The sequence below is a fragment of the Miniopterus natalensis genome, chromosome 13, assembly GCF_054644295.1.
Source record: "Miniopterus natalensis isolate mMinNat1 chromosome 13, mMinNat1.hap1, whole genome shotgun sequence".
In the NCBI taxonomy this organism is placed as follows: Eukaryota; Metazoa; Chordata; class Mammalia; order Chiroptera; family Miniopteridae; genus Miniopterus; species Miniopterus natalensis.
The window spans coordinates 53,005,394-53,031,684 of NC_142093.1; the positions used below are offsets into that span (position 1 = coordinate 53,005,394).

At 52.0% G+C, this 26,291-nt stretch overlaps 1 protein-coding gene across 2 annotated transcripts in view; it reads right to left on the reverse strand.

Annotated features, from left to right (window-relative positions):
* Nucleotides 1–26,291, reverse strand: part of KCNIP3 (potassium voltage-gated channel interacting protein 3) — a 47,877-nt gene that overhangs the window by 3,105 nt on the left and 18,481 nt on the right. Inside the window, exons 1-4 of one of the 2 annotated variants that reach the window (XM_087823874.1) lie at nt 18,057–18,159; nt 4,802–4,926; nt 4,280–4,349; nt 3,922–3,992 (exon numbers count right to left, since the gene is read on the reverse strand). In XM_087823874.1, coding sequence (XP_087680000.1) covers nt 3,922–3,992; nt 4,280–4,349; nt 4,802–4,926; nt 18,057–18,159 — 369 coding nt within the window. Of the gene's footprint in view, nt 1–3,921; nt 3,993–4,279; nt 4,350–4,801; nt 4,927–18,056; nt 18,160–26,291 lie in introns of those variants that run through there. The other variant, XM_016209632.2, reaches the window with a different exon arrangement.

A 26,291-nucleotide genomic window follows, 5' to 3' on the forward strand; every position in this document is an offset into this window, starting at 1 on the left:
AAGAAAGCAAAATGACAGACTCGGAAGAAGGTTGGAGAAGCAAGTGGAATCTTCCGCGGGCGGCGGGAGGCAGAGCTGGGAGGTGGGAGAGATGGCGGTGGGGAGGCCCCTCCACAGGCGCCAGCGCGCAAACCGCAGGGCTGCCGGGGGGACGCAGGACACGGGGAGCAGGTCAAGGGGGAAGGGAAGCCCCCCCAGCGGGAGGCCGTGTGTGTCCAGGGTCCGCTGAGGCCTCGCACACCTGCGAACAGCGCGCAGTGTCACCCGTAAGCACATGTCCTGATGCCATTTCAGAAAACTGGGCACAAACAGAGGACCCTCCAGTCCTCCAGAGAGAAAAACAAAACCAAAGAGAAAAGCAGAATCAAGCCCCTTACACAGGGTCAGGGGTCAGCAGGCTTCACCTTCTGGGGACAACACTGGGGGCGGGAAGCCAGTGGCCTGATGGCCACCATCCTGAAGGCGCACGGCTTCCCGTCAAGGCTCTGGGCCCGCACAGCACGTCAAGCAAGAATGAAAACAGGATGGAGACCCTCCCAGACGTCCAAACGCTCGAAAGTTACCTCCCACATACTCTTGTTAGGAAGCTGCTGGAAGAAAAGCAAGAAAGAGGAAGGTGATGGGACCGGGAACCAGGAGACCTGATGCGGGAGAGGGGGAGAGGTGCCCAGAAGGTGCTGGGCCCCAGGACACGAGGAGCCGGGGAGGCTGGGGAGGCGTCTGCATGGAGGTGCCCGGTCAGATGACTGGAGAAGGGCCTGGGGTGAGGTCACAGGCAGCAGGCAGGTGGAAACGCAGGACAGTTGTCAGTGGCGGCAAAGCAAGAATGTGTGCAGGAGAGAGCGCCGCCAAGTTTCCCGCAAGGTTACCGGGCTCAAGCTCCAGGTTCAGGGTAAACCGGGAGCCCTCCTCCAGTCTCACTCCTGCACTTCTGTTGGACGCCGGAAATGGACAAGTGTGTGCCTGGGAGGCCCAAGTCCTGCTCACCGCAGGCGCACAGGCCACCTAAGACTAGACAGCAGGGAGGGGGAGAGGCAGCTACTGCAGACGCCGAGACAGTGACAATCGCTGAGACCAGAGAAGGCCGCCTCCTCGGGCCAGTGGGTGTTAACTGCTGTTTTCCAAGGTACGCCTGTAACCTACGGGACTCTTGAAGTCACGTGTGTGTTTAGGTGAAGAAAGTGAAAGTATATCAAGGAGAAGCCAGGGGACAGTCCCCAGGGGCCGAGCTGGGGTGAGGTCATCCCCGAAGCTTGTTCGTGGTTCAGGGCCCACTCAGCAGTGAAGCGTCAGAGTCTCTGAGTTCATGCCCCTCCCTCTCCTCTGGGCTCTGACAGGCGCTCCTGGCGGGGGACAAGGGCACGGAGTCCCACCTAGGGCCCCTTCTGGTGTGGGCCACGGGAGGGCACCACTGTCCGCCCCTCTTGTCTTCACAGACCCGGGTCTGACGTGTGGAAGCCCTGGTGGTCTACCATAGCTGAGCAATGTCCCCGTTCAGTGTCCCTCAGAGTATGTAGTATAGTAGTGATGATACCAGGAGAGAGGTGGGTGTGAATGTGCCCTGTGGGCCTCTGGCCCATCCTCAGTGACACACAGATGACCCCAAGTCTCCAGTCAACTTGCTAGTTCTAAATCACCAGCTCCACACAGCACAGCTGCGTGCAGGACCATCGCTAGTTGTATGTGACTCCTTGCTCTTAAATCTGAGACGTACGAAGCCTATCACATCCATAGCCCTGCTCTGTGGCGGCCCCTGAGGCAGAGCCCAAGGAGCCTGAAGGGCTCCTACAAGTGACAAAGTGAGGCAGAGAGGCCTCGGTTTCCAAACTAGGGGACCCCAGCGTGACCATGAGGGGCACTGGGTAGAGCACAGAGCAGGAGCTCAGCCAGGGGAGGGACTGGAGGGCGTGACTGCAGATTGCAGACCTCACTGGTTGCTCAAAGCACACCCTGTGTGGTCAATGGCACCAGGAGCGGGTCACTGCAGGGGGAGGCACGGCAGAGGCGCCACGGCCTCCCTGAGACACACACTGGCCACAACTGTCCGAGAGAGGCAGCCCTGGGAGGCCAATGAGGTGAATTGGAAGGCTCCGTATTGCATCTGTGTGCAGCACTGTGCACCCGGGCAAGGGAGGCCAGCCCGTGTCCCTCCTGTGGCACACCCCAGAGGACCCAGGAGGACCAGGGCAGGAGGCAGGCCCTGGGGGCGAAGGTGGGACCGCGGCTTCACGTGGCGGTGCTACCTTTTGCTGGTTTTGCCAGTCTGTTTTCTGGTAGTCTTTGGTGAGGGCAGGGAAGTTACAATATTTTCCCATATCAGTAAATTTGAATTAATATGGGTCTTGTCTCTCAAGAACATGCAAAAGAATTGGGATCACTGTAAATGCCCGGAAACTGAGCCGAGCTTCCATTTCCAGAGCACGTTGAGTCTGAGGCAGTGGGGGGACTGAGTGTTACCCAACCCATTGGGACCCTTCCTGGCCTGTGAGCAGCCAGCACGGTCCCCTGCTGGCTGGAAGGTCCCTTCCTAGAGCAGACCCGAGATCGAGAGGAAGATGGTCACGGAGAACAAGCACCAGGTGAAATGAGAGGAGGTACCTTCACATGCAGAGAGGCAGGTCCCACAGAGGGAGCAACCTAAGAGGTGCCAGGCAGAGGGGCCTCAGCACCAGCGCCCTCAATCCAGCCACTGACAGCACCGCCTTCCCCCGAGACCCACCGCCTCCTTAAATGTATCAAATGACCCCTCCCTCGAGGGGTGGAGAGTGTTGACCACAGGAGGGAAACTAGACCTTCCTGACACCCACCTGGACACACCCGGGCCCTGCTGAGTAGTTTGAGCCTCTGATATTAGAATGAGAGAAACCCCCACAGCACTCGGGTGGGCCCATCACACTAGTGTCCTTCCAACACTTCACTCCCAGAAAATGGTCACAGGGAGGGGCAGGGGGACAGTGAGTTTCCCCTGCTTACCTCTCGGTACTGATTGGATTTTCATTATGTGCAAGTATCACTGAGAACAGAGAAGCTGGAAACACTGCGCACACACACACATACACACAAGCCCTGAGAGTGTGGACGAGAGCGTGGGCCCTGTGGTCACCCGGATGGTGTGTCAGTGCACCGCTGGGTGGGCTGGCACAGGAGGAGAAATGCAGCAGAGGCAGGATGGATTATTACAACTACTGCTGTCCTCCTGCCCCTAGTCCGGAGGCTTTCTGAGCGGCCTGCTGGCCCTGTGGCTTTCCTGTCACCGCCCTTGGGCCGAGTGGTTATTGATCTTGCCTGCTCTCAGCATGGGTTTCCTCCCCAAAGAGGTTTCAGCTTTTCACCTGCAGCTATTTTTAGGGGCCTGGGCTCCACAGAGAAGCCTCCTTCAAATGATCCTGTGGCCTGGCTTGGGTGGAGCCCATGGCTGCCCACTGGGGGCATTGTGGGGGGACAGGCTCTCCCTTCCCGACATTGGAGGTACCAGGCTTACTTAGTGTCCGGCTGGGATGTAGGAGCCTGTTTGGGCCAGGTGCTCTGTCTGTTTTCTGACAAAGGAGGTGAATTCTGGGGCTGGGTGCCTGGAACCCCACTGTCAGCAGATCTCTGAGTGCAGCCTGGACTCCTTTTCAGGTGCAAGTTCACCCTGGGTTGCTGCCACCTTGGGGTGCCGCAGTAGCTCCCTGGGCTCAATGGGGCTGGATTGGAGGACAAGGTTGGGAATGGGGGGCCAGACAGCAAAACCAAATTCCACTGACTTCATAGTTAGGTCCAGGGCCAGCCAAACACCGTCCCCCGGTTCCCTGGGATACACACTGGACCATGCACACCAGGATCATGCCTGACCCTCTATAGAGCCCAAAGGTGTGGTGCCAGGGCAGAGGGACACCTTGCAAGCTGCAGGAAACATGGGAGAGTACAGCAGAGACCTACCTCAAAGCAGATGGCCCCGTTCCCGTCAGCATCAAAGGCATTGAAGAGGAAGTGCGCGTAGGTGGTGGCATCTGGAGGACAAGAGCACTGGCTGGGGTGTGTTGGGGTCTCCTAGCAGCCAAACCCCCACCTCAGGCAGCCCCACTGGGGGTCCACCTGTGTCCTGAGCTGGGGTCCCCCCTTCCAATGGGATAGAAGCAGCACCAGGCCTCCAGGAAACAAGTGGTGGCAGGGAGCATAGAGGTGGAGGTGAGGGTCCCCTCCCCATAAAGGGATACCCACCCTCTGCAGAACTGCCATAGGGACAAAGTGGGGGCTTTGGGAGATGCAGGGGGCAGGGGTCTGGCCTCAGACTCACCTCCCTGAGGGAAGAACTGTGCGTAAATGAGTTTGAAGGTGTCTTCATCCACCAGGCCCGAGGGACACTCCTGCAGCAGGAAGTCACCCCCTCAGCAGCCTCGGCCACCCCCAGCCCCGCGCCCTGACTCCTCCCTCTGAGGGATGCCTACTGTCCAGGGCATTGCTGGGCTCCACCAAGCCTCCAGGAAAGCCTAGTGGCTGGGAGGGGCGAGGCAGGAGGGGTAGGTGGGGGAGTGGCTGGGCCCCTCAGGCCAATCTGGTCCCTTCATACACCCCTCCCTTGTGCCAGCTCATAAACACACAGAAAGGAGCATGGGACCTTCAGAACAGATTCTGGGGCTTGGCCTACACTCTCCAGACAGGTGTCCCACAAAACATGAGCCTTATTAAGGCCCCAGGATATCTGCTGTTCCATGAAAATTTCTAGAAGGTCTGCCTGGGCCAGAATCCCCCTTCCTGGAGCCAGGGGCAAAAGGGCTGGGTGGGTCAGGGCCTCTCCTGAGGTGTGGGGATCACTCACGTTCTTGAAGCCCCTATAGAGGGACTGCAGCTCCTTCTTGGTGAACTTGGTCTGTGCCTGCAGCTGCTCTAGCCCCTCTGGCTGGTGGCGCACCATGGACAGCTCCAGCTCACTGTCGCTGCTGTCTGGAGGGGGACACAGACCCAGGAGGTGGGACATGTAGCCCTTCTTCTCCATCTTGTCACAGGGTGTGTGGCAGGCCAGGGGCTGATGTCAGGGGTGGAGGGATTCTCTTTGCATGACAACTGGGTATGGCCACACAGGCTGCACACTGCACAAATGGAGGGGCTATAGTGGAGCAGCATGCTCAGGCCACTTTGTCTCCTTGCTCCTCACACAGAGTGGGCCCTCCCCACTCATCTCACCTGGAGCATGCCCACCTTGTCAGCTGCACAGTAGGACATGGGCTGGGAGCTGGCCCTGTCCTGGAGAGACAATCAATGAACAAGGGGAGGCAGGTGGGATAAAAACAGCAAGACAGGCTCAAGGGACCCCAACCTTCAAGATCCAATTTGTGGCCACCACCTCCTTCATGTAGTCCTCCCTGACTTCTGCCAGGAATGGGGAGAGGACCTCTGTTGGCCCATGCAGCCTAACACACTGCTGCTTGGCTGCATCTGGTGGGGGATCTTACATTGGGACATGAGGTCAGACCTTGAGGGTCCATTGGGCACGGATTAGCCCTTTTCTTTAATAACAAGATATCCAAATGTTAAAAAATTATAGTTGCCTCTCGGTGGGCATGGATTTCAGTTGATCTATTTTTCTGTTTATCTTTTTTTACCTTTTCCTAACTTTTTTGTGTGTGGCATGCATCACTTTTATAATACAAAATAGAGCTATACACAGAGCAGCACTGAGTACCTATACCTGCTGAGCAACCTGATCACATAATTACAGACCTTCCACCAACCTGTCACCACCCCTGCCTCTACAGGCACCCTGAAGAATGGTGAGTCCGTGGTGACCTGTAGCCCCTTTGCACTGCCCACCCTGTGTCCACAGAGCCCAGAACGGTGCCAGGCATGGAGTGCTAACCTCAGCCTTCAAAACCCTCTGCTGGGCCTGCTCCATGTCCCATCTCTCCCAGAAGCACTGCCCACTCTCACTAACCCAAGAGCAGCCTGCAAACTGCCCAGCAAGAGGGCTCTATTGCCTTGGTCATGCACACTCCCAATCTCCAAAACAGCTATTTCTTTTCATACCTTCCTCTCTTAGAACTGCCAATACCTTATCTCCCATCCTGCCCTTCAGGTTGATTCCAACATCACCAAGAAAATAGAAGACACAGAAGAAAATGTTCCCAAGTTCCTGCCACCACACCTACCCATCTACCTGCATCTGGCCCAGACCTCTGCTTTCCTGCCTTCTCTGGGGATGACCTGCCCCTGTCACAGGCTAATTCCTCCACTTGCACAGTGGGTACAGGCCCCTCCCACCTACTCAAGCATCAGGCTCCAGAAATTCTCCCTATTCTTTCCTCTCTTCTTACCATCATTCTTTCCTTACTTCAGGATCATCCCATCACCATATAGACATCTGGCAATCCTCAGTCAAGTTTAGTATAGGCAAAACTTGCAAGCCAGCAATTCCACTCTGGATTATAACATCCTAAGTAAAATCTTACCCAGCTAAGGGGACCTGCAGAAGTATGCTCATGGCAACAGTATTTTTTTATAGTGAGCTGGAGGCATCCCAGGGGTTTGTTAGAGACGGGATGGGGCCCTAGCTGGTTTGGCTCAGTGGTTAGAGTGTCACCTGTGGACTGAAGTGTCCCAGGTTTGATTCTGGCCAACGGCACATACCTCAGTTGCAGGCTCAATCCTGGCCCTGGTTGGAATGCACGCTGGAGGTAACTAATCGATGTGTTTCTCTCACATCGATGTTTCTCTCTCTCCCTTCCACGCTCTCTGAAAAGCAATGGAAAAAATATCCTCGGGTGAGGATTAAAAAAAATTTTTTTTTTAAAGGAAAGAATGGGGAAGCACAATATGGGGGATGTGCACCAGGGAGAACTGTGCCGTGGATTAGACGTACACCTCAATACACAGATCCAAGAAACTCAATGAACCCCAAGAAGGAAAAATAAAAAGAAAAACACATGCAGGAACAGCATGGTCAAAATGATGAAAACCAAAGATAAAGAAGCAATCTTAAAAGTAGCCGGTGGGGGAGAGGAAGACCCTACAAGAGAAGAGCAATAGGAAAAACAGCTAACTTCTCTTATGAAATTATGTAGACCAAGAGACAATGGAATAACTTTCTTTCAAATTGATGCAAGAAAAAATTCTGTTAGCCTAGAATTTTATATCCAGTGATAATATCCTTCAAAAATGAGGGTGAAATAAGGGTGTTTTCAGGTAAACGAATGCTAGGGAATTTTTTGCCAGCAGAATCACACTATAAGAAATGCTAAAGGAAGTAAGTACTTCAGGATAAAGGAAAATGATATAAAAATCAAGATCGGAAGGAAAGTAAGAGGAAGCTGTAAGAGGAAATATTTTGAACTGAAAGCATTTGAAAAGATAGCATATCAAAATTTGTGGCATGCCCGGCCAGCATTGCTCAGTGGTTGAGCATTAACCTATGATCCAGGGGATCACAGTTCAATTCCCGGTCAGGGCACATGCCAGGGTTGTGGGCTTGATGCCCAGTAGGGGGTGTGCAGGAGGTAGCCGATCAATGACTCTCTCATCATTGATGTTTCTCTCTCTCTCTCTCTCTCTCTCTCCCTCCCTCCCTCCTCTCCCTTCCTCTCTCAGAAATCAATAAAGATATATTTTTTAAAAATTTGTGGCATGCAGATAAATTACTTACAGGGACATTTAAAGCATTAAATACCTATTTTAGAAAAGAGAAAAGATTTTCAATAAGTAAGCTTCCACCTTGAGAAAATAGAAATAGAAGAGTAAAATAAACCCAAAGCAAGCAGAAGGAAGGAAATGGGAAGTGATAAGAGCAGAAACCAATGAAATTAGAAACCAAAAGATTAGGGAACATCAATGAAATCAAATGATGGTTCTTTGAAAACATCAATAAAATTGATAAAACTCTAGCAAGAATGAAAAAGACAAAAAGAGAGAGAAGGCACAAATTACCAATATCAGGAATAAACAGGGGAAATAAGTATAGACTCTCTAGACATTAAAAGGATAAAAATGAATTATCTGGAACAAGTCTCTGCACACAGATTCAATAACTGATAAAATGGACCAATTCCTTAAAAACCCAAGATGAAAGATATAACCTGAATAGTCCTAACCAACATTCCCCATGAACATAAATGCAAAAATTCTCAACAAAACAATCACAATTTGAATCCTTTGATATATAAAACGGATACACCCCAAATGGAGTTTTCCAGGATTGCAATGCTGATTCGATATTTAAGAATAAATTAACATCATCCACATGTCAATAGTCAAAAGAAAAACACATGATCATATCAATGACGAAGAAAAAGCATTGGACAAAATTCAATGTCCATTCACAATAGTAAAAAAACAACAAAGCCAACTTAGTAAATGAGGAATGCAAAGGAACTGCCTCACCTTGATGAAACACACCTACAGAAAACTTACAGTTAACATCATATTTAATGGTGAAAGGCTGAATATGTCTTCCCCCTAAGATTAAGAACAGGCAAGAATATCTGCTCTTTCCTCTCCTGTTCAGCATTACGACAAAAGCCCTAGCCAATGCAAAAAGGTGGTGGGGGGGGAGAGAGCAAGGAAAAGCATACCGATTAGATTAGAGAGAAAAACACAAACTATCCTTATTTGCAGATGGCATGATTATTTATGTAGATAATAAAAATATATATATTAAAAAACACCACCTCTAATAACTGAGCTTAGCAAGGTCACAGGATACAAAGTTAAAGCCCAAAATCAATCACATTTCTATAGACCAGCTATATACAATCAGAAACAAAAATATAAAAATAATAGTATTTATTGCTTGCCCCGCAAATGAATTACTTAGGCATAAATCTAACAAAACATGCACATAATCTGAATGCTGAACACTACAAAATACTGAGAAACTACAGAAGCTTGACATAAGTGAAGAGACATACCATGTTCATAGATTGAAAGACCCAACATTATAAAGATGTCAATTATCTCCAAAATTATCTACAGATTTAACAGAATTCCAATAAATATCCCAGGAGGATTTTCTGTAGATGTACAGTGTTTCTAAAATTTATATGGAAAGGCAAAGGGAATAGAATAGCTAAAATAGTTTTGAAAAAGAATTAAGTGGGGGAAATCAGTCTATCAGACTTTAAGACTTATTATACAGCTACAATAACCAAGACTGTTTGGTGTTTGAGGAGAGACAGACACAGAGATCAATGCAACAAAACAAATAAACCAGAAATAGATCCACACAAATATGACCAGCTGATTTTGGACAAATGTGCAGTGGAGAAAGTATAGTTTTTCAACAGATGGTGCTAAAAAATTGGACATCCGTTACCAAAAAATTAACTTTTACTAAACTTTATATCTTACATAAAAATTAACTCAAAATGGAGCACAGATTTAAATGTAAGACAAAAAAAACCATAAAACTTCTGGGGAAAAACATAGAAGAAAATCTTCATGGCCTGGGTCTAGGCAAAGAGTTCTTAGACATAACACCAACAGTAAGATCATAAAAGAAAAAAATGATAAATTGTACTTTTTCATGAAAAGTAAAACTTTTGCTCTGTAAGAGAGACTGTTAAATAAAAAGCTAAACTACAGACTGGAAAAGTATTTGCAAATCACATATGTGACAAAGCATATTCAGAATTTATCAACAACTCTCATAACTCAGCAATATGAAAACAAACAACCCAAATTAATAGATGGGCAAAGGACTAGATCAAACACTTCACCCAAGAGGATCTACAGATGGCAAATAAGTACATAAAAAGGTGTTTAACACCATTTGCAATGAGGGAAATCCAAATTAAAACCATAATGAAATATGACTACACACCTATTAGAATCACTTAATAACAAATATTGACAACATCGAGTGCTATTAAGGAGCGGAGGAGCGGGAACTGTAATACTTTGCTGGCAGGAATGACAATGGTGCTGACCTTCTGGAAGTGAGTGTGGCAGTTTCTTATAAACATACACTTACCACATGACCCGGAAGTCCCACTCCTGGGTATTTACCCAAATACAATGAAATCTATTATATTCACACAATAACTTCTGCAAATGTTTAGAGCAGCTTAATTCACAATCGCCAAAAGCTGGAGATAACCCAAGTGTCCTTGGACCAGTGAATGGATAACCGAACTGTGTCACATCCACACAGTGGAAGAGTACTTGGCAATGAACGTGAACAAACTACTGACAGCCACAGCAACAGGAACCGATCTCAAATGCACTGGCAAGTTAAAGATTCAGACTCAAGAGGCTCCTTAATGTAAGATGCCAATCATACCATATTTTGGAAAAGATAAAATTATAGAAATCATAGGGAAGGAGAATATATCAGGGCTGGGGGCAAGGGGTGGGCTGACTACACGATGAGGGAATTGTTTGTGGTGATGGACTTATTCTGTACGTTGATGGTGGCAGTGGTTACATGTCTATGCATTTGCCAAAATTCACAGAACTGGGAGACACCAGACACATTCGTGCACAGAGGATAGACCACATGAGGACACAGGGAGAAGGTGGCCACCTGCAAGCCAGGAAGAGAGGCCTCAGCAGGAACCAAGCCTGATGATGTCTTGATCTCAGATTTCTAGTCTCCAGGCTTATGAGAAAATAAACTTCTGTTGTAAACAAACAAACTAACTAACAAATGAAACAAAACAGAACAAAAAACCACACACAGACATAGGCACCAAAAAAGGCCAGTGGCACTGTATGTAAGTTATAAGAAATAAAAGTTAGAATAATACCTCTAGGGGAGGAAGAAATAGGGGAATAAAAGGAAAAATAAACAGAAGAAGGGGGTTTTAAATAAGTCAAGACTGACACTGTCCCATGAACTAAAGAGTATAAATAACCTGCCCTGGCCGGGCGTGGCTCAGCGGTTGAGCGTCGACCTAGGATCCAGGCGATCGAGGTTCGATTCCCGGTCAGGGCACATACCCAGGTTGTGGGCTCGATCAATGACTCTCTCATCATTGATGTTTCTATCTCTCTCTCTCCCTCTCCTTTCCTCTCTCGGAAATCAATAAAGATATATTAAAAAAAAAAAAAAAGAGTATGAATAACTTAATCCTCTTTCTCAAAGGCCAAAAAATAAAATAAAGCAATCCCCCCAGACATATATACAGGTGCACACACGCGCGCACACACACAAGGGTGGGCAAGGTAGGTTTACAGCTGTGAGTATGTGAACAGTTTATTCTTGTATTATTATTATTTTAAAAACATATATATCTTTATTGATTTCAGAGAGAGGAAAATAGAGAGAGAAACATCAATGATGAGAGAATCACTGATGGGCGGCGTCCTGCACGCCTCCTCGCTGGGGACTGAGCTGGAAACCCGGGCATGTGCCCTGACCGGGAATCGAACCGTGATCTGCCGGATCCTTGGTTGATGCTCAACCCCTGAGCCACACCCGGCAGGGCTATTCTTGTATTATTATTTATTAATTCTTGTATTACTTACTTGTATTATTTGTAAGCCTACTTTTGCCCACTGCCTATATATATGCTGCCGTTTCTTCCACTGGAAAAAATAAAAACAGGAATTCAAATCTCCCTTTGTCATACTTTCCCCTCCAGCTGTCCTCTCTCCCTCTCTCCTTTTTGTTTTTTTGGTTTTGGCTAATCCTCACCCTAGGATATTTCTGCCATTGATTTTCGGAGAGAGTGGAAGGGAAGGAGAGAGGAGGAGGGGGAGAGAGAGAGAGAAACATTGATGTGAGGGAGACACATCGATTGGTTGCCTCCCGACAGGAGCAGGGGAACAAACCCGCCACCGAAGTACATGCGCTTGACCGGAAATCGAACCCGCGACCCTTTGGTTCATGGGCCAACACTCTATCCACTGAGCAACACCGGCCAGGGCTCTCTCTCCTTTAACTCACTGTCTTCCCTTCCTCCCCTCCTGTTCTCTCTTGAACACGCTCCTCTGGGGCATTTGCCCACCGCTCCACACAAACTGCTTTTAAAAGGATCACCAGTGATCGCCACATTGCCAATCCAGTGGTGGAATCAGTCACCTCGATTCCTAGGTATTATGGGCAATACAAGAATGAAAATTATAGTGATGACATGACTGGACCTTAAGGATATTATGCTGCATGAAACAAGCCAGACAGAGAAAAACGAATACTGTACGATCTCACTTAGGTGTGGAATCTGAAACAAGCCAAACTCGGAGACACAGAGTAGAATGGTAGCTGCCAGGGGCTGGGGGTGGGGGACACAGGGAGCTGTTGGTCTAAGGCACAGACTCCCAGTTATAAGGTAAACGAGGCCCAGGGACCTCATGTACAGCATGGCGACTACAGCTAACACACTGTGTTACATACTTGAGATTTGCCAAGAGAGCAGATCTTATATATTCTCACCATCTCCACAACAAAAAATAGTATTTACGTGAGGTGATGAATATGTTAACTAATTTTATTGTGGTCATATTTCACAATATATACATGTATCAAGTCATTCTGTTGTACATCTTAAATTTACACAATGGTGTATGTCAATTATATCTCAATAAAGCTGGCAAAACAAAAAATTATATGCTCATTTCACTTCTGAGCACAGATGAAACCCAATGTTAGCAAACTGAATCCAACTGTATTTTTAAAAAGTAAACGTACACTATTAAGAGGATTAAGAGGATTTTACCTATAAGAGAATGAGGGAAAATCATTGAAAATCTTAATGCAAAAAAGGTATTGATAAATATCCGCATCTATTTATAATTAAAGCAAACGAAAACTCTTAGCAAACTAGGAATTCAAGGGAATTGTCTTAACTCAATGCCACTTACATTTTCAAATCACATATTTATTTACAGAAAATGTTAGACTTAGGGGTAAAGTCTCTTTAAGATCAGGGCCACAATCACAAGGTTGGCCTCAGTCACCACTAATTGACGCCCTGCCAATGCTCCATGAAAATTTCAAAAAAGAAATAAATGATGTAAGAGTTGGGAAGTAAAGGACAAACATCATCTGTAGATAATATGGTCCCCAGGGACCAAAAGAACCAACATATGTGAGAATTTGGTAAGGTTGCCAGATACAAGATTCATTTATGAAAACCAATAGCAATTTTCTATACCAGTAATAACCACCTAGAAAATATAATAAAAAGGTAACATTTATACTCTCAATAAAAACTAAAAAGTACCCAAGCATTAACCAAAACTCAAAGGACCTCTATACAGACAGATAATCTGAATAAATGAGACATTCCATTTTAGATAAGACCGTATAATATTATAAAGATGTCATCTCTCCTCAAAGTACTCTATAAACTCAGCACACTCTCAATCAAAAATCCAGCTGCCCTTTTTGAAGACCTTGATAAACTTACTCTGAAATGTCGAATAAGGAATAAAAAGTCCATTAAATTCTAGAAGAGAGCAGTAAAGAGGGAGCTTTCCCTGTCGGGTGCTAATGCATACGGCACAGTCACTGCAATAAAAATTGTGTGGTTGGTACAAGAACAAACCAACCAACAAGCAGACCAGTGAGCTCAGGAAAAGAAAGAGGCATAGAGGGGACTTCACAGGAGACAGGAGAGGCGGGACTGTGCGGTCGATGGAGTCAGGAAAGCTGGCTCACCACATACGGAAAATAAACCTGGATCCCTTTATGCCACGTGCAAAAGTGGGCTCCAGATGAACAAGACCCGAACATGAAAGGTGAGCTGCAGCGTTCAAATAAAACGTATCTTGCTAACTGAAGGGTAAGGAAAGACTCCTGAAAACTTCCAATGTTCAAACCATAAAGGGGGGAAAAATGGATGAATTGAATCCCGTTAAAATTAAGGATTTCTGTGCAACAAAGGGCACTGTGGCCAGTTAAAGACACTCAGCAGAATGGGAGAAGGCAATGTCCAGCGTTCACAGCTGACAAAAGAATGTCTAAAACAGATAATCATCAGAAAAGGAGACCACTGAGCTAAGATGCAAAGCTCAGGAAGCAGTGCCCCGCACACAGAGAGCAGGTTGTAAATGTTAGTTCTGGCAGAAATAACCTAGCCCAGAAGGCCCCGGGGGTCACAGACCACTGACTGTGTGCTAGAAGTTAGTGGGCAAGGAGGTTGCACTTGACAGGCTCTTTGTTGCAATGGGCCTCCTTCATTATGTTCTCTATAAGGTCCGGACGGGCACCTGATCCCCACTGGCCCAGGCTGCTGCCTGCTGGGCTGGCCCAGGGAAGGGAAGAGAGAGGCGGGCTCCGAGGGGGTGGTTTCTGGTTTCTGCTGGACAGGGAGGTGGGCCAGAGCCCCAGGCCTGGCGTTGCTGTAGGCTGGGGGGCTCGAGCAAGGCCCTCCCTCCCAGAGTCTCTGCCTTAACTGTTGCTTATCTGGACATGGTCTGTGGTTTCCGAGAAGCTTAGTCAGGAATCTCACATGAAGTCTTACTTGGCAGCCTGTCAAGTGCATCATCCCTGGCCACTAAGGTCCAGCACAGTCAGTGGTGCGTGACCTGGGGTCGTATGGGTAGGTCATTTCTGCCAGAAGCGATGGGAGCAGACACTTACAACGTGCTCCCGAGCCGGGCACTACTTCCTGAGCTTTGCACACATTCACACATTTGGTTCTCATTTGGGACTCTTCCCACTTTAGACTTGGACCCAGGAAGCTGCCTCCACGTTGAGCTCTTGACACCTGCGCTATAAGAGGCTGGGACATGAGGCCCCCGCAGCCTTGCAGAGTTAGAGACACATCCAGGACCATGTGCCAAAGTTCAGAAAGGTCCTGGCTCTGCTACTCTCTGACTGGGTACCCTTGGGTAAGTCAGTTACTCTCCCTGAGCCTCAGTCTCCTCATCTATAAAATGGGACTAATATGAGGACAAAATTACGATATGCACAAAGTGTCTGAGAGGGCACTCGCTAGATATTGGCTTGCCATTGTCCTCAGCACCCCAGATCTGGAAACTGCCTAGGAGCCGAAGGAGTCCTTACAGAGTTGTGGTGATCCAAGAGCGGTGGCCCCTGCCAGGGACAAGAGCACCCAGGATGCTCAGAGCATCACCAGCGCCAGCAAAGGTAGGAGAGGATGCTGGGGGGAGGAAGCAAGGAGGGGGCAGGAGGAATAACAGTGGCCCCTTGGGCCTGCTCTAAGCCAAGAGTCGGGTGGGGGGTGTCTTCCAGGCTCCTAGGTCACCCTGGCAAGGCCAGACCTCCTGGGCACTGTGCGAAGAAGGCAGCTATAGAGGGTTGGGCTGCCTGCTGGAAGAACAGCGGCGGTGGGCCAGGCCACCAGTATCGCTGTTATGGGCATGCTCCATTCTCCCCGTTGCCCCTCTGTTCTCTTCACCCACCTACACTCCAGCCTCACAAACGAGCCTCCAGACATCACCGAATGTCCACTGAGAAGCGAACTGTCCTCAGCCGAGAGCTACTAGTGTAGTACTTAGCAAACCTGGACTGAGATGAGAAGCCGCCAGAGTCAAGCCCTGGGCCACAGGTGTGGACACAAAGGTCTGTGTCGGTGTCAAGAACCAGGCTGGTCAGCCCAGGTGTGCCCCACACTTAGGGGCGTGTCAGAGCTGAGTGCCACTGTTAACTTTTACACAGGGCCGTAGTTACCCCACGTCTGAAGTAAACAGGGGAAACCAGTCTGCTATTATCCTCACTCTACAGGTGAGGAAATTAGGATACACCAAAGTCGCCCAGTAAGCTGGTGGCCACACCAGGCCGGAACTCCCCTTGACAGTGTCACCAGGGAAAGAGACTGGCAAGGGAGTAGGGCAGAGAGAGGAGGGCCTTTCGACTCCTGCATCTATTTCTAGAAACCTGCCTGCCTACCACCCGGATCCATTAGTTCCTAACAATCCCCAGGGGCCTCATAACTCTGGTTCTTTCAGATGATAACTACAGAGGCTCAGAGAGGACAAGAAACACATCCCACTGCGCACACGCAGGCTTGGAGAGGACCTGGGCATCAGTTCCCTTCCCTCCGTGCCAGCCCATATCCAGGCTGGGGCCCAAGGGCTGGGGCTCCTCACAGCCCATCCGACAGTCCCTTAGACACTACCTAGACAATGGCCCTTCCAGGCCCCGGTCCCCATCAACAGGGAACATCTGGAACCCTCTCCCTGGGATGCATGTAGGTAGGGGCCTGTCTGCGTGAGTGAATGTTTTCAGCAGGGAATCCCTTCTGTTAGTACAACTAGTCACTGCATTACTAGTTACTGGATAAAGCTTGTCATTTATCACACGCCAAGAACAGTTCTGGGGCCATGGCAGCCTTACTGACTAGTTATAAGCCTGCCACAGGGCAGGAATTATTATTCGCCCCACTTTAAAGAGGGTCAAACTGAGGCTCAGAAAGGTTAAGCCAGTATGTGTGGGTGACAGGCTCCCAGCTCAGACCTGGCTGACTCTGAGGTGCTGTGCTCCTGTCACAGCATCAAGATCTCAGAACTTCAGGGGGGACACGTGGGCAAATATAGCAGGGAAGAGAAAGTCATTTGAGCCTGAGGCAGATGTTTTAACGGGTTGAGTAGAGCATCTGTAGTTTTGTGTATACTCTCCGCCTCATGCAGAAATCCATTCTCCTTAGGAATCACAACGGCCCACTTCAGACGGGCCCAGACCTGTGAGTGAGATGCCTGGTAGCACCTCCAACCACATCCCTGACTGTCCTAGAGCCACCCTTCTGTCAGAGCAGCCCCTGGTGAGCACAACCGGCTTGGCCTGCCCCGTGGAGGGAGGTGAGACTCCCCCACACCTATCGCAGGTTGAGAAAGGATAGGGAATAGAGGATATGCTAGAGCCTGGCAAGAAGGAGGGTTCCACAGCAGTGCGGGGTGCTCAGCTCCCCACCTCACCCCACATGTCTGCATTTCCCACTGGGCTGCCCATGACAGATTACCCCTGCCAGGGTCAGGATCCAGCCAAGTGCAGACCTGGCTTGGACAAGTTTCCTCTCCAAGTGCAAAGTTTATGGTGACACCTCTCAGAACCGCCTTGAGCAATTCTTTCTATCTGGGCCTCCTGAACTCACCTAAAAAGGTGTGATGGAGCAGGATGGCTTCTGAGGGGCACATGGCCATGAACTTCAGGTAAAGAGCCAACCCTGGGCTCTGAAGACAGAATGGAGGTCAAGCCTGGCTTCCTGGCCCTGTGCCTCTTCCTGCCCCCAGCAGCCCTTCACAGGGACTGAGGTGCATCCCCATGCCCAAGGGGCTGCAGGCAGTTCAGAGACAGGGTCAGGTTCTCCCTCCTCCCCCCTCCTGGGGCCTCTGGGTTTCAGTACCAGGAGCTAGACCCTGGCAAGGTCAGCAGAGCGCTGAGGTGGGTGGATGCCCACCCTCCTCCGAGAGGACAGCAGGGAAACACCGGTGACATGAACAGGACCAGCTGGCCCCTTCGCTGCAGTCCAAGGGTAGGGGACTGCAACTGCCTCTTTGGGACTGCAGGAGGACAGGTTACAGCCCTGGTGAGTCAAAGTCCCCTTCAGAATGGGTGTGCCCTGCGGGGGCTGCTCCTCCCAGCCTGCCCAGAGTTTAGGGAGGCACCAAGGGTTGGGAAGCAGCTCCAAGGCCAAGGGCGCCTGCCAGGGGTCTCCGGGAGGTGGCAGTGCCTGATTTAAGAGTAGGTCTGTGTCCTCCGTTAATATTTTATTGGAACAGAAATGTGGTGGCTGAGGATTTGGTTACTGAGTCTTGCCTGTCAGGGGGAAGTAGATGTTGGATGGGGGCGAAAGGGACGGCCCCAGATGCACGGCAGAGGCCTTAAGTTACTGGCCACCAGGCGCTGGACCGAGGGTCTTCCAGCCGCCTCCACCCTGCACCCCTCCCTCGGCCGCGCGGCCGGAGCCCGCAGAGCTCCAGGCGGGCCCGAGACGGCCAGGGGTGCGGCTCGCGGTGCCACCTGGCACCTCGCTCACACCCACCTTAAACCCCGCGGCTCCGTTCCCTCCGAGGCTGCTCGGGCCCGAGACCTCTCTGACCCCCGAGTCGCAGGCCCAGCCCTCCGGGGCCAGGAGGCCGCCCTGGCGGCGGAGCTAGGCGTGCCCGGCCCGAGCGCGCGGCTCCCTCCCCGCAGACGCCGGCCCCGGCAGGGGGCAGCGGGGCCGTGGGCCACGCGTTACCTTCCATGGAGATGGGCTCCAGGATGCCGAACTGCTTGAGCACGGCGATGAACAGCAGCACCACCACGGCCATGGCGCACAACTCCATGCCCTGGATGCCCATGGCGGCCCGCGCGCTGCCTCCGAGGCGCCGGGCCGGTGTGGCCCGCCGGCTCCTGGAGAGGCTGCGGCTCACATGCCCCCCGCAGGCGGGGCTGCGGGTGTCTGCGGGGCCTGGGCCCCGCGCAGGGCGGCGGCGGCGTGCTGGGCCCGGCCGAGAGATGGGACGCGGCGCGGCAGCCGATCCCGGGCGCAACTTTCCGAGTCAGTCTGCAAACTTTGAGGCACGGCGGCGGCGCGGGCCAGAGGCGCCTCCATGCCCCGCACGGGCGCCCTGCCTCTCGCCCCCTCTCCCGGCCGGCGGGAGCAGGTGTGCCGGGGTCCCGGGCGCTCCTGGCCACCCAGCCTCCATCGCAGCTCCCGGCGCGCTCATTGGCCTGGGCGTGGCGACCACCCGGGAGGCGTCCCCTAAGGCCCCCCTCCCCCCGCGGCCGCCGCGGGCCCAGGAAGGGCGGGGGGAGGCGGCTCCGCCCCGCGCGGTTCAGCCCCGGACTGAGCCTGGCGCACGGCCACCGCTTCCCCGCCAGCCCCGGGAGGCCGCGGGGTGGGCGGTTTCACCGGCCCGTCCGTGCAGGAAGGGGTCGGGGAGGAAGAGAGCTCGGCGGCATCGCTCCCGGTGGGGTGGAGGCTTCCCGCTCCTGGGTGAGGGTGCGGAGCCTGGCCGCCGCCGCCGCGCAGAGTTGGCCATCGAAGGATCCGGGAAGCCCTCTGGCCCCGGGTGTTTTCCATAACCCAGCCCTCTGCTGGAGATTACATTTGACCCCGGTCTACAAAGTTCTTCAGTTCTGGAAACCAGGGTGCACTCGAGGCTTTAAGAGAGCAGGTGGGCTTTGGCACTAGAGCCCGCGAAGCCGAGTTCGAGTCCTGCCTTAGCTGCGCGGCCGTAGCCTCCTCCGGGAGGGCCAGGTGCCTGCCTTTCCGACTGTGGGGAAGAGCTCAGCGGATGCCTAGCGGTGCGCGCCGGCGGGGAAGGGAGTGCTAACTAGTTTGTGGATCGCCTTTTTCCTGCCGAGGGCACTGGGTAGGAAAGACAAGCGGCGGAAAGGAAGGAGAGAAGGAGGGGAGAGGAGGGCGTGGCAGGGCGGAGACCGGATCCGCCGAGCGCCCGAACCCCCGACGCCCGGAGCGGGGCTGCTACTCTCTGCTTCCTCCAGTGGGCGCTGCGCACCGGCTTGGGTTTCGGGGGCGGGACGCGCTCACGCTGCCGCGGGCAGGCTCTGTCCTCAGGGCCCCTTAGCGGAGGGAAACCCACACCCGGTCCCCGCCCGTGAGTGTGAGCCCTGTGTACACCTGGGGCCTGAAAAACAGCAACTCCTACGCGTGGAGCCCCTGCAACGCATTCGTTCCACCTTCCAGCACATCCTGAGCGAGTACCTGTGCCCCAGCCGGGGCTGTGCGCTGGGTGGGGTGGGAAACCGCAGCTGCGCTCTGAGGGCCCTTCTGGGGCTTACGGATGGAGCCAAGTCTATAGGGGTCACTTGTCATCCTTGAGGGCCCCCCCCAGTGGGCATGTCTCTCCCCCTATTGTACAGGCGAGGAAAGCGGGACTTAGAGGGTGGATTAAGGTAAGGGCACAGGTGCAGCCAGGCCTGCTGGGCGCAGCACTGCTTCCGTGGACACTGAAGGGGAGGAGGCTGCGGGGGGGGGGGGGGGTTTCTCTGGGCCTCACAGTTCAACCTCACTCTTTAACACTGGTTAAAAGTCTGAGTTGTTGGAGATATTTTTAAAGGCCTGTAAACACACGGTGTTCAATTCCGTTTCAGTTCAGTGGGATGTGATGAGTCTCCACTGACCAAAGGCAGAGTTGTAAGCAGAGAGGCTAAGGTGGCAGAGATCACAGCCCTGCTGGACCAGGCAAGTTACTAAAGTACATGAAAGGCTATAGAAGTTAGCCTCCTTCGGATAGTGCGGGGGCTCTCATGGCCCTTTAAGGTGTGTTCTGGAGCCGGGTGTGTCCAGGGTGCCAGATGTGAGAGTGATGAGAGAACAGAGAACCAAGCAAACAAAGGAAGCCAGCTTGGGGTCCTCCTGAGGCTTCCCCACCCCTGCTCTCCTGCCTCAGTTTCCCATGGTGCTCCAGCACATCTTCCCCATGAAAGCTTCAATGACTGCCCATAAACACTGAACTATAAACAAGACATCGATCCCCTGGCTCTACAGCGTAAAATATTAACAATGCCTAAGTAGACAGCAGGGCCAAGAGCAGAACGTCAGCTCAGCATCAGCAGCCGGGCCACAGGCCTAATGGATGGGAAGCTGACTCCCTGCTCACTCACTAGCCTGGGGCCTGCCAGCTCTGGGGCAAGCCCAGGCCCACTGAGGCTGGGCTGAGGGCCCCACCACACCAACTTCTTCCCCAGACCTGGAGAGGGAGGCAGACAGATGAGCCCCCAAGGTCCATACGTGCACCCCACACTCACAATGTGCCCAGCGAAGGCTTCTCCAGCCACCTCCAGCCCCCTGCCAGGGGCCATTTGTCCTGGCATGCATTCCTACCTTCCCAACATCCCCCAGGGCCTTCTGTGGCAGAGGGAGTGCTGGGGTTGGTGACGCTCGCTGCCAGTTCCCTGCCTTGGGGATGGAGGGGGTTAAGGGGAAGGACACAGAGAAGCCTGCAGGTCAAGGTGCTGAGGGCTGCCACAGAGGTAAGGAAAGATGAGGGGTCCTGTGGGGGGAATAGCTCACTCTTCCTCAGATGACGGAAGGCTGGAGTCGAGCCCTCACTTAAAGATCTCAGGATGTCTGGGAGGCCCAGGGAGGCCCTGGTGTCCTAACCTAATTTAGAAAGTTCCTAGAGACCCAACTGCTTCGGGGCAGGGAGGGGCACACTCCAGACCTAAGCTTGCACCTGCCGCCTGAGGTCATGGTCCTCCTTTTGTCTGGCACATTGATGCCACTCCAGCTCTGTCTCCAGGAAGCGCCCCAGATTATGCCATCCCTGCAGTAACCCTCTTTCCCTCTGAGCCTCCCGCGGCCTCTGCTGCCTGGCCACGCCATTCTGCGTTGAGTTTCTATGTCACCCATGTTCCTTGTGCCAAAACACAGCTGCAGTCATCTCCTGGGGGTCGGGACCCCAGCAGTTTGACTAATTCCTTGCATGCCCCCGGCCTACTGGTCCCGACCAACTAGCTGCCCAAGGAGTTTTTGCCTTTTAAGGGAGAGATCGGACCAGGCACATACTGTTCCAGGGACACATTCCCTGCAAACAGCTCAGTAAGTTGTTCCTGGAGCAAAGGCCTCCTTCGGTTTGCGCGCATTCTACTGGGCGGAGCAGGCATTATCCAATTTATTTATCCTCATATTTCATAAGAACCAAACAAGAACGCCCCAAAGACATGCCTCCTGGACTCTTACCCATGGAAGCCCCAAGGCTGCTCAAACTCAGGGCATCTAAAGCTTAACTCCCACTCTTCCCCCCAAATCAAATCCCCTGGGATCTGCCCCTCCTTGAAGCCCCCTGTCTCATCCGCTCGGGCCAAATCCCAGCTCTTGGTGTAGAACCCTCCTGTCCCCACTCCTGCCCAGTCTGTCACCAAGCACTGGCTTTGTGCTTCAGTCTCATCCACCTCTGGTCCACTGCCCCCAGCCCAGTCACACCATCACGCCCCTCTCCTGGACTGCGACACTGATCCCTGATGCCTCTCCCCACCTCCACTCTGCCCTCCTCCCATCTTGTCTGTACAGCAGTCAGAGTGGTCATCCTAAGGGGAACATCAGACGGGACTGGCCCTGGGACAAGCAGGAGAGAGGCGATCGCTTTCTCTACGGTAGCTAAGTGGCCACCCTGCCACCTTGTGGGGACAGGGAGCCTGAGAATGTAATCACCTCCCTGAAAAGCAGAGCAAACCATGGAGCGTGCTGTGCGCCTGGACCCAGCCATGCCTGATGAGGCATCTAAACCTATATTTTTCAGTTATATGACCCAATGAGTCCCCCTATTGTTTCTCAAACCAATGTGAGCTGGGTTGCTGTTCCTTGCATTCAAGGGGTCCTCCATCACTCATAGAACAAAGCAAAACCGTTAACAAGGCCCAGCTGACACCTACCAAGTACCTGCTCTGTATGAGGCACTTCAACACAATCACCTCCATTTCTCATAGCTCCAGGTAAGGTCAAGGCTGGAGAAGAGGAAGAAACTGAAATAACCACATGGTCAGCGGTTTGCTAAGGGCACACAGCTGGTAAACCACAGCGTTGGGATTTGAATCCAAGAAGTCCAGCTCCAGAGCCTATGATTTTAATTCAGCAGCAGTCTACCCTTCCAGACCCAGACAATCGGGCCCCTCCTTGTTCGCATGAACCCAGCCACATTTGCAGCCACCTGAGCGAGCCCAGGACTCTCACTTCCAGATCTCTGTGCATGCTCTTCCCTGAGCCTCTGTGCTCTCCCCCTCCTCTCCCTCCTGCTCCCCCTTTCCCCCAGCTAGTTAATGTCTGCTCATCCTTTGGGTCTCAGCTAATGTTTCTGCAGAGGTGTCTTCCCTGACCCTTTCCCTCTTTTTAGTCTATCATGGCCCCACCCCTTTCCCTCTTGGCAGTTTTCACAATGTGAACTTAGATATTTACTTGTGTGTTCATTAATTCGTTCCTGTTCTCCCACTAGATTGTAAACTTCCCAAAGGTAAGGGTATTACCTGCCTTGTATAAATATTGACAAACTAGTTAATGGGATGTCTGATGATATCTTTTCCCCAATTGTTTCAGCAGAGGCTGTACTGGTGTCACCAGCAAGACCACTGGACTGGTGTCCAAGAAAACCAGGGCCGAGTCCCTAGTTCCAACCCTAACCGGTTGGCACAGTTGGCCAGGACACACCAACTCTACGAGCCTTCCTTTCCTTCTTGTAAAATGGGGCCACTTGGTGACATTACTTGCCTGTCGCACAGTGAGCTATGGGAATCTGACAAGCTGATGAAAGAAAGCTTCCCAAGACACACATGAGGGCCCTTTTTCTTTCCTAGGACAGTGTCATGTTGGGATGTGATGTCTGGAACTAGGCATCTACCTTGTGATCATGAGGGGAGCGGGCTGTGAATAAATTTGCTGCTGGCATGAAGATACAAGAACCTAGGTTCTTAATATACTGCTGGTCTGGGTTGACTGCCCCTGGAACCACCCTCCTGCTGGACTTGTGAGTGACGTGGTACATTTCCTTATGGTTGAAGCTAAACGAATGGAGGTTTTCTGCTACTTGTAGCCACAACCTCCCACATTTCATCTGAAGTTGGGCCAGAGCAAAGAATGTATGGCTGGGCTCTGTGTGGCCCCCAGGGGTCTGTTGAATGGAGGGCTTGGGCGATACCATGAAATAAAAGAGACCTGGACTCCCTTGCTATCACTTCCTGGGCGGTCCTGGCTCTGAAGGGTAAATTGAAACATTCCAAATTAGGCAAAAATTAAGAAAATATCTCAGGAGTAGACACATGCCTCAAGAAGTACTAAAGAGGTAAGTCTCCCGTGTTGGAAACTGCTTCTGGAAGTAAACCTTTCACCATCACAGAAATCGCCAGCCAGAGTCAAGACCAGTGGCCTCTGGAAGATAAGCTCCTTCATGCTCCTGAATTAAACAGTTCTGGGTCTCATGGTCTGGAAAGACTTGGAAGCCATGAGAGGACTGAGCTACTGGCCATGGGGCCAGGTCTCCAGGTGTCACTGCCTACTTACGGGAACACTCTCTGCATTGCCCAGCCACCTGGTTGATTCCCCCTTGGTCAGGAGGAAAGGGTCACCCTTTGCCTCCATCCCCACACAGGGCAGATCCAAGCCCCATCTGTTGTTCCAGAGGTTTACAAGAGTCTAGCTATACTGAACAGGTGATGCCGGGGGACACTTGTGGGCACCCTTGTCCTCAAAGCCCCTCGTCCTGCTCCCTGCTCCCCCGTGATGGCATATTCCCAATCTCTCCCTCATGTGGAGCATTCTTCATCTCTCCTTAGGTCTCTCAGCTCCAGTCCAGGGGAACCAACCAGCCCCAGGACGGCAGGATCGTACAAGGCCAGCAAAGGCGCTTCTCAGCAACTCTACTTCAGAGCCTAGAGTTTGCACAGCATCTACTGTGTTGGGTAAATCTATGTTTCTTGGCAGAACTTGGCCTTCCCACCTGTCTGTGTTTGCAAGACGACTGGGTAATGAGAGCATGGAGATCCAGGGCTGTGTGACCTAAGCTACATCACTTCTCACCTCCTTCAGCCTCAGTTTCCTCATCTCAAAAGTGGGGGGAACATTCCTTCACCCCGGCCTGCCCCCTTATGCTGGTGTTGTGGGAATCAGGGGCACCCATGCCTCTGGGGGCGCTCTGTACACAGGAGGCTCCCTGTACGTTACCTGGTGTTGTGTTGCTTTAACACCCCGCTGAATCCAGGCTGGCTGTGCAGATAACACAGGAAGCATCGCTGGCGACTTAGAGTTTGCTGCTTCCCCTGGCAATTGCCCTAGTCACACAGAGTCATCAATCCTCGTGTTTTATGACGGTGATGCTAAGTGCTCCCAAGTTCCTTTCTTGCCATTGGTCTGTGGAGATGTCTGAACATAAGCAGTTCTTTGTTTGAACTCGAGCTGAGGGCCCCAAGGGGATTTGGGGAATTTCCGTCCTGGACAGTTGGTGCCAGCACCTCAGCCTCTGCCGTGGTGCTGAGCTCAGTAAAGCAAGGGAACTGGCTAATAATAATAATAATAATAATAATAATAGCAGCTTCGTTTATTGAGTGCTTACTACATGCCAGCCACTCTCCTAGGCACTCACATGCATAATATCATTTAATCCTCACTGCACCCCTGCTAACATCCCCATGCACAGTTGCAGAGAGCAGAGGCTTCAGGACTTGCCCCGCCCACCACTTTCCAGAAGCACTGGGACTGGAGCCTGAGCATCTGTGTTGAAAGCTCCTTGGAACCGTGCAGCACCCCCTCCCCAGACCTAGAACTGCTCAGGGAGATACCTTCGGTTAGAGGAGGCCAAGGGCCATTCCTGCGCTCTCTCAGTTGACACATATTCTGCCGAGGGCCTGCTCTGGGTGGGCAGACACAGCATTCATGCGGCAGGCATGGTGCCGGCCTCGAGGAGCCTGCACTCTAGAGAGGGAGACAGACATGAAAGATCTGGGATAGAGCCGAGCAAAGACTGTGATAGGAGAAACACGTCAGAGGAGCTCCCCCTCCAGACTCAAGCCCAAAGGGAGCCTGGCGTTCCCAAGCCCTGGTCTGAAGGCAGAGAAGGTGTGAGAAGGGTTTGGGGCAGAGAGACCAGGCTACACAGCTCCAGGACATGGTGTGAGCAGGGGTGGGGTGGCGCAGGGGCTGAATGTGAGCCAGCAGAATGGACCATAGAGAGCTGGGGGTAGGGTGGGGGGCCAGGGCCAGGCAAGGCCAGAGTTCGAGCTGAGAGTTCAGATTTTATTTTGAGGGCAATGGAGTTTTTTCTCCTTTCCTTGTCTTTTCTCAAGGAAAGGCTGCTCTGGCTGCAGCACAATCACATTTGGGCGGGAGAGGCCGCAGCGATTTTCTCCCACCTGCCACTTCAGAGATGGTGCCAGTGAGACCCAGCCAGAGCTGTGAAGTCACACAGTGGCACAGTGGGGTCAAGAGGCCTTCCTTAGCCCTCCCCTTGCCAAGATTTGACCATCTAAAGCCTGGCAATGGCTTGAAGGGGCAGGAGGAACACCCATAGCCCCACCCCAGCAGCAGGAGGGTCAGGCCTCTGGCTGCCCGGTGCTGTACCCACAGGTCCTGGGTGCAAGGACAGATATGAGGTGCTGCCCAGATATGGGACTTCCCTGAAGTGAGCGCTGTGGTCTCTTCCCATCACTCACATATTTACCAGAAGAACAGAGTGTGCAGTCCACATTTCTAAGCTGTGTATGAAAAGTTGAGTCTGTACAGCTGCCCATCGGAGTGTGAAGCAGCAAGGAGACAGGGACCTGGTGACAAACCCCCACGGGGCAGGGTGTTCCGTGTTTGAACACTCTTACATGTCTTGGAGCAGTTCCATCTCTATGAAACCTGGATCCCTGAAAGCTGGAAGACAGCCAGGGCTGTAATTATGATTCCCATTGAACAGATGAGAACATCAAGATCCGGAGGGGTAAGACGTCTTCCTAAACGTCACAAAAAGAAAAAGAGGCAGAGCGGGGTGGAGGA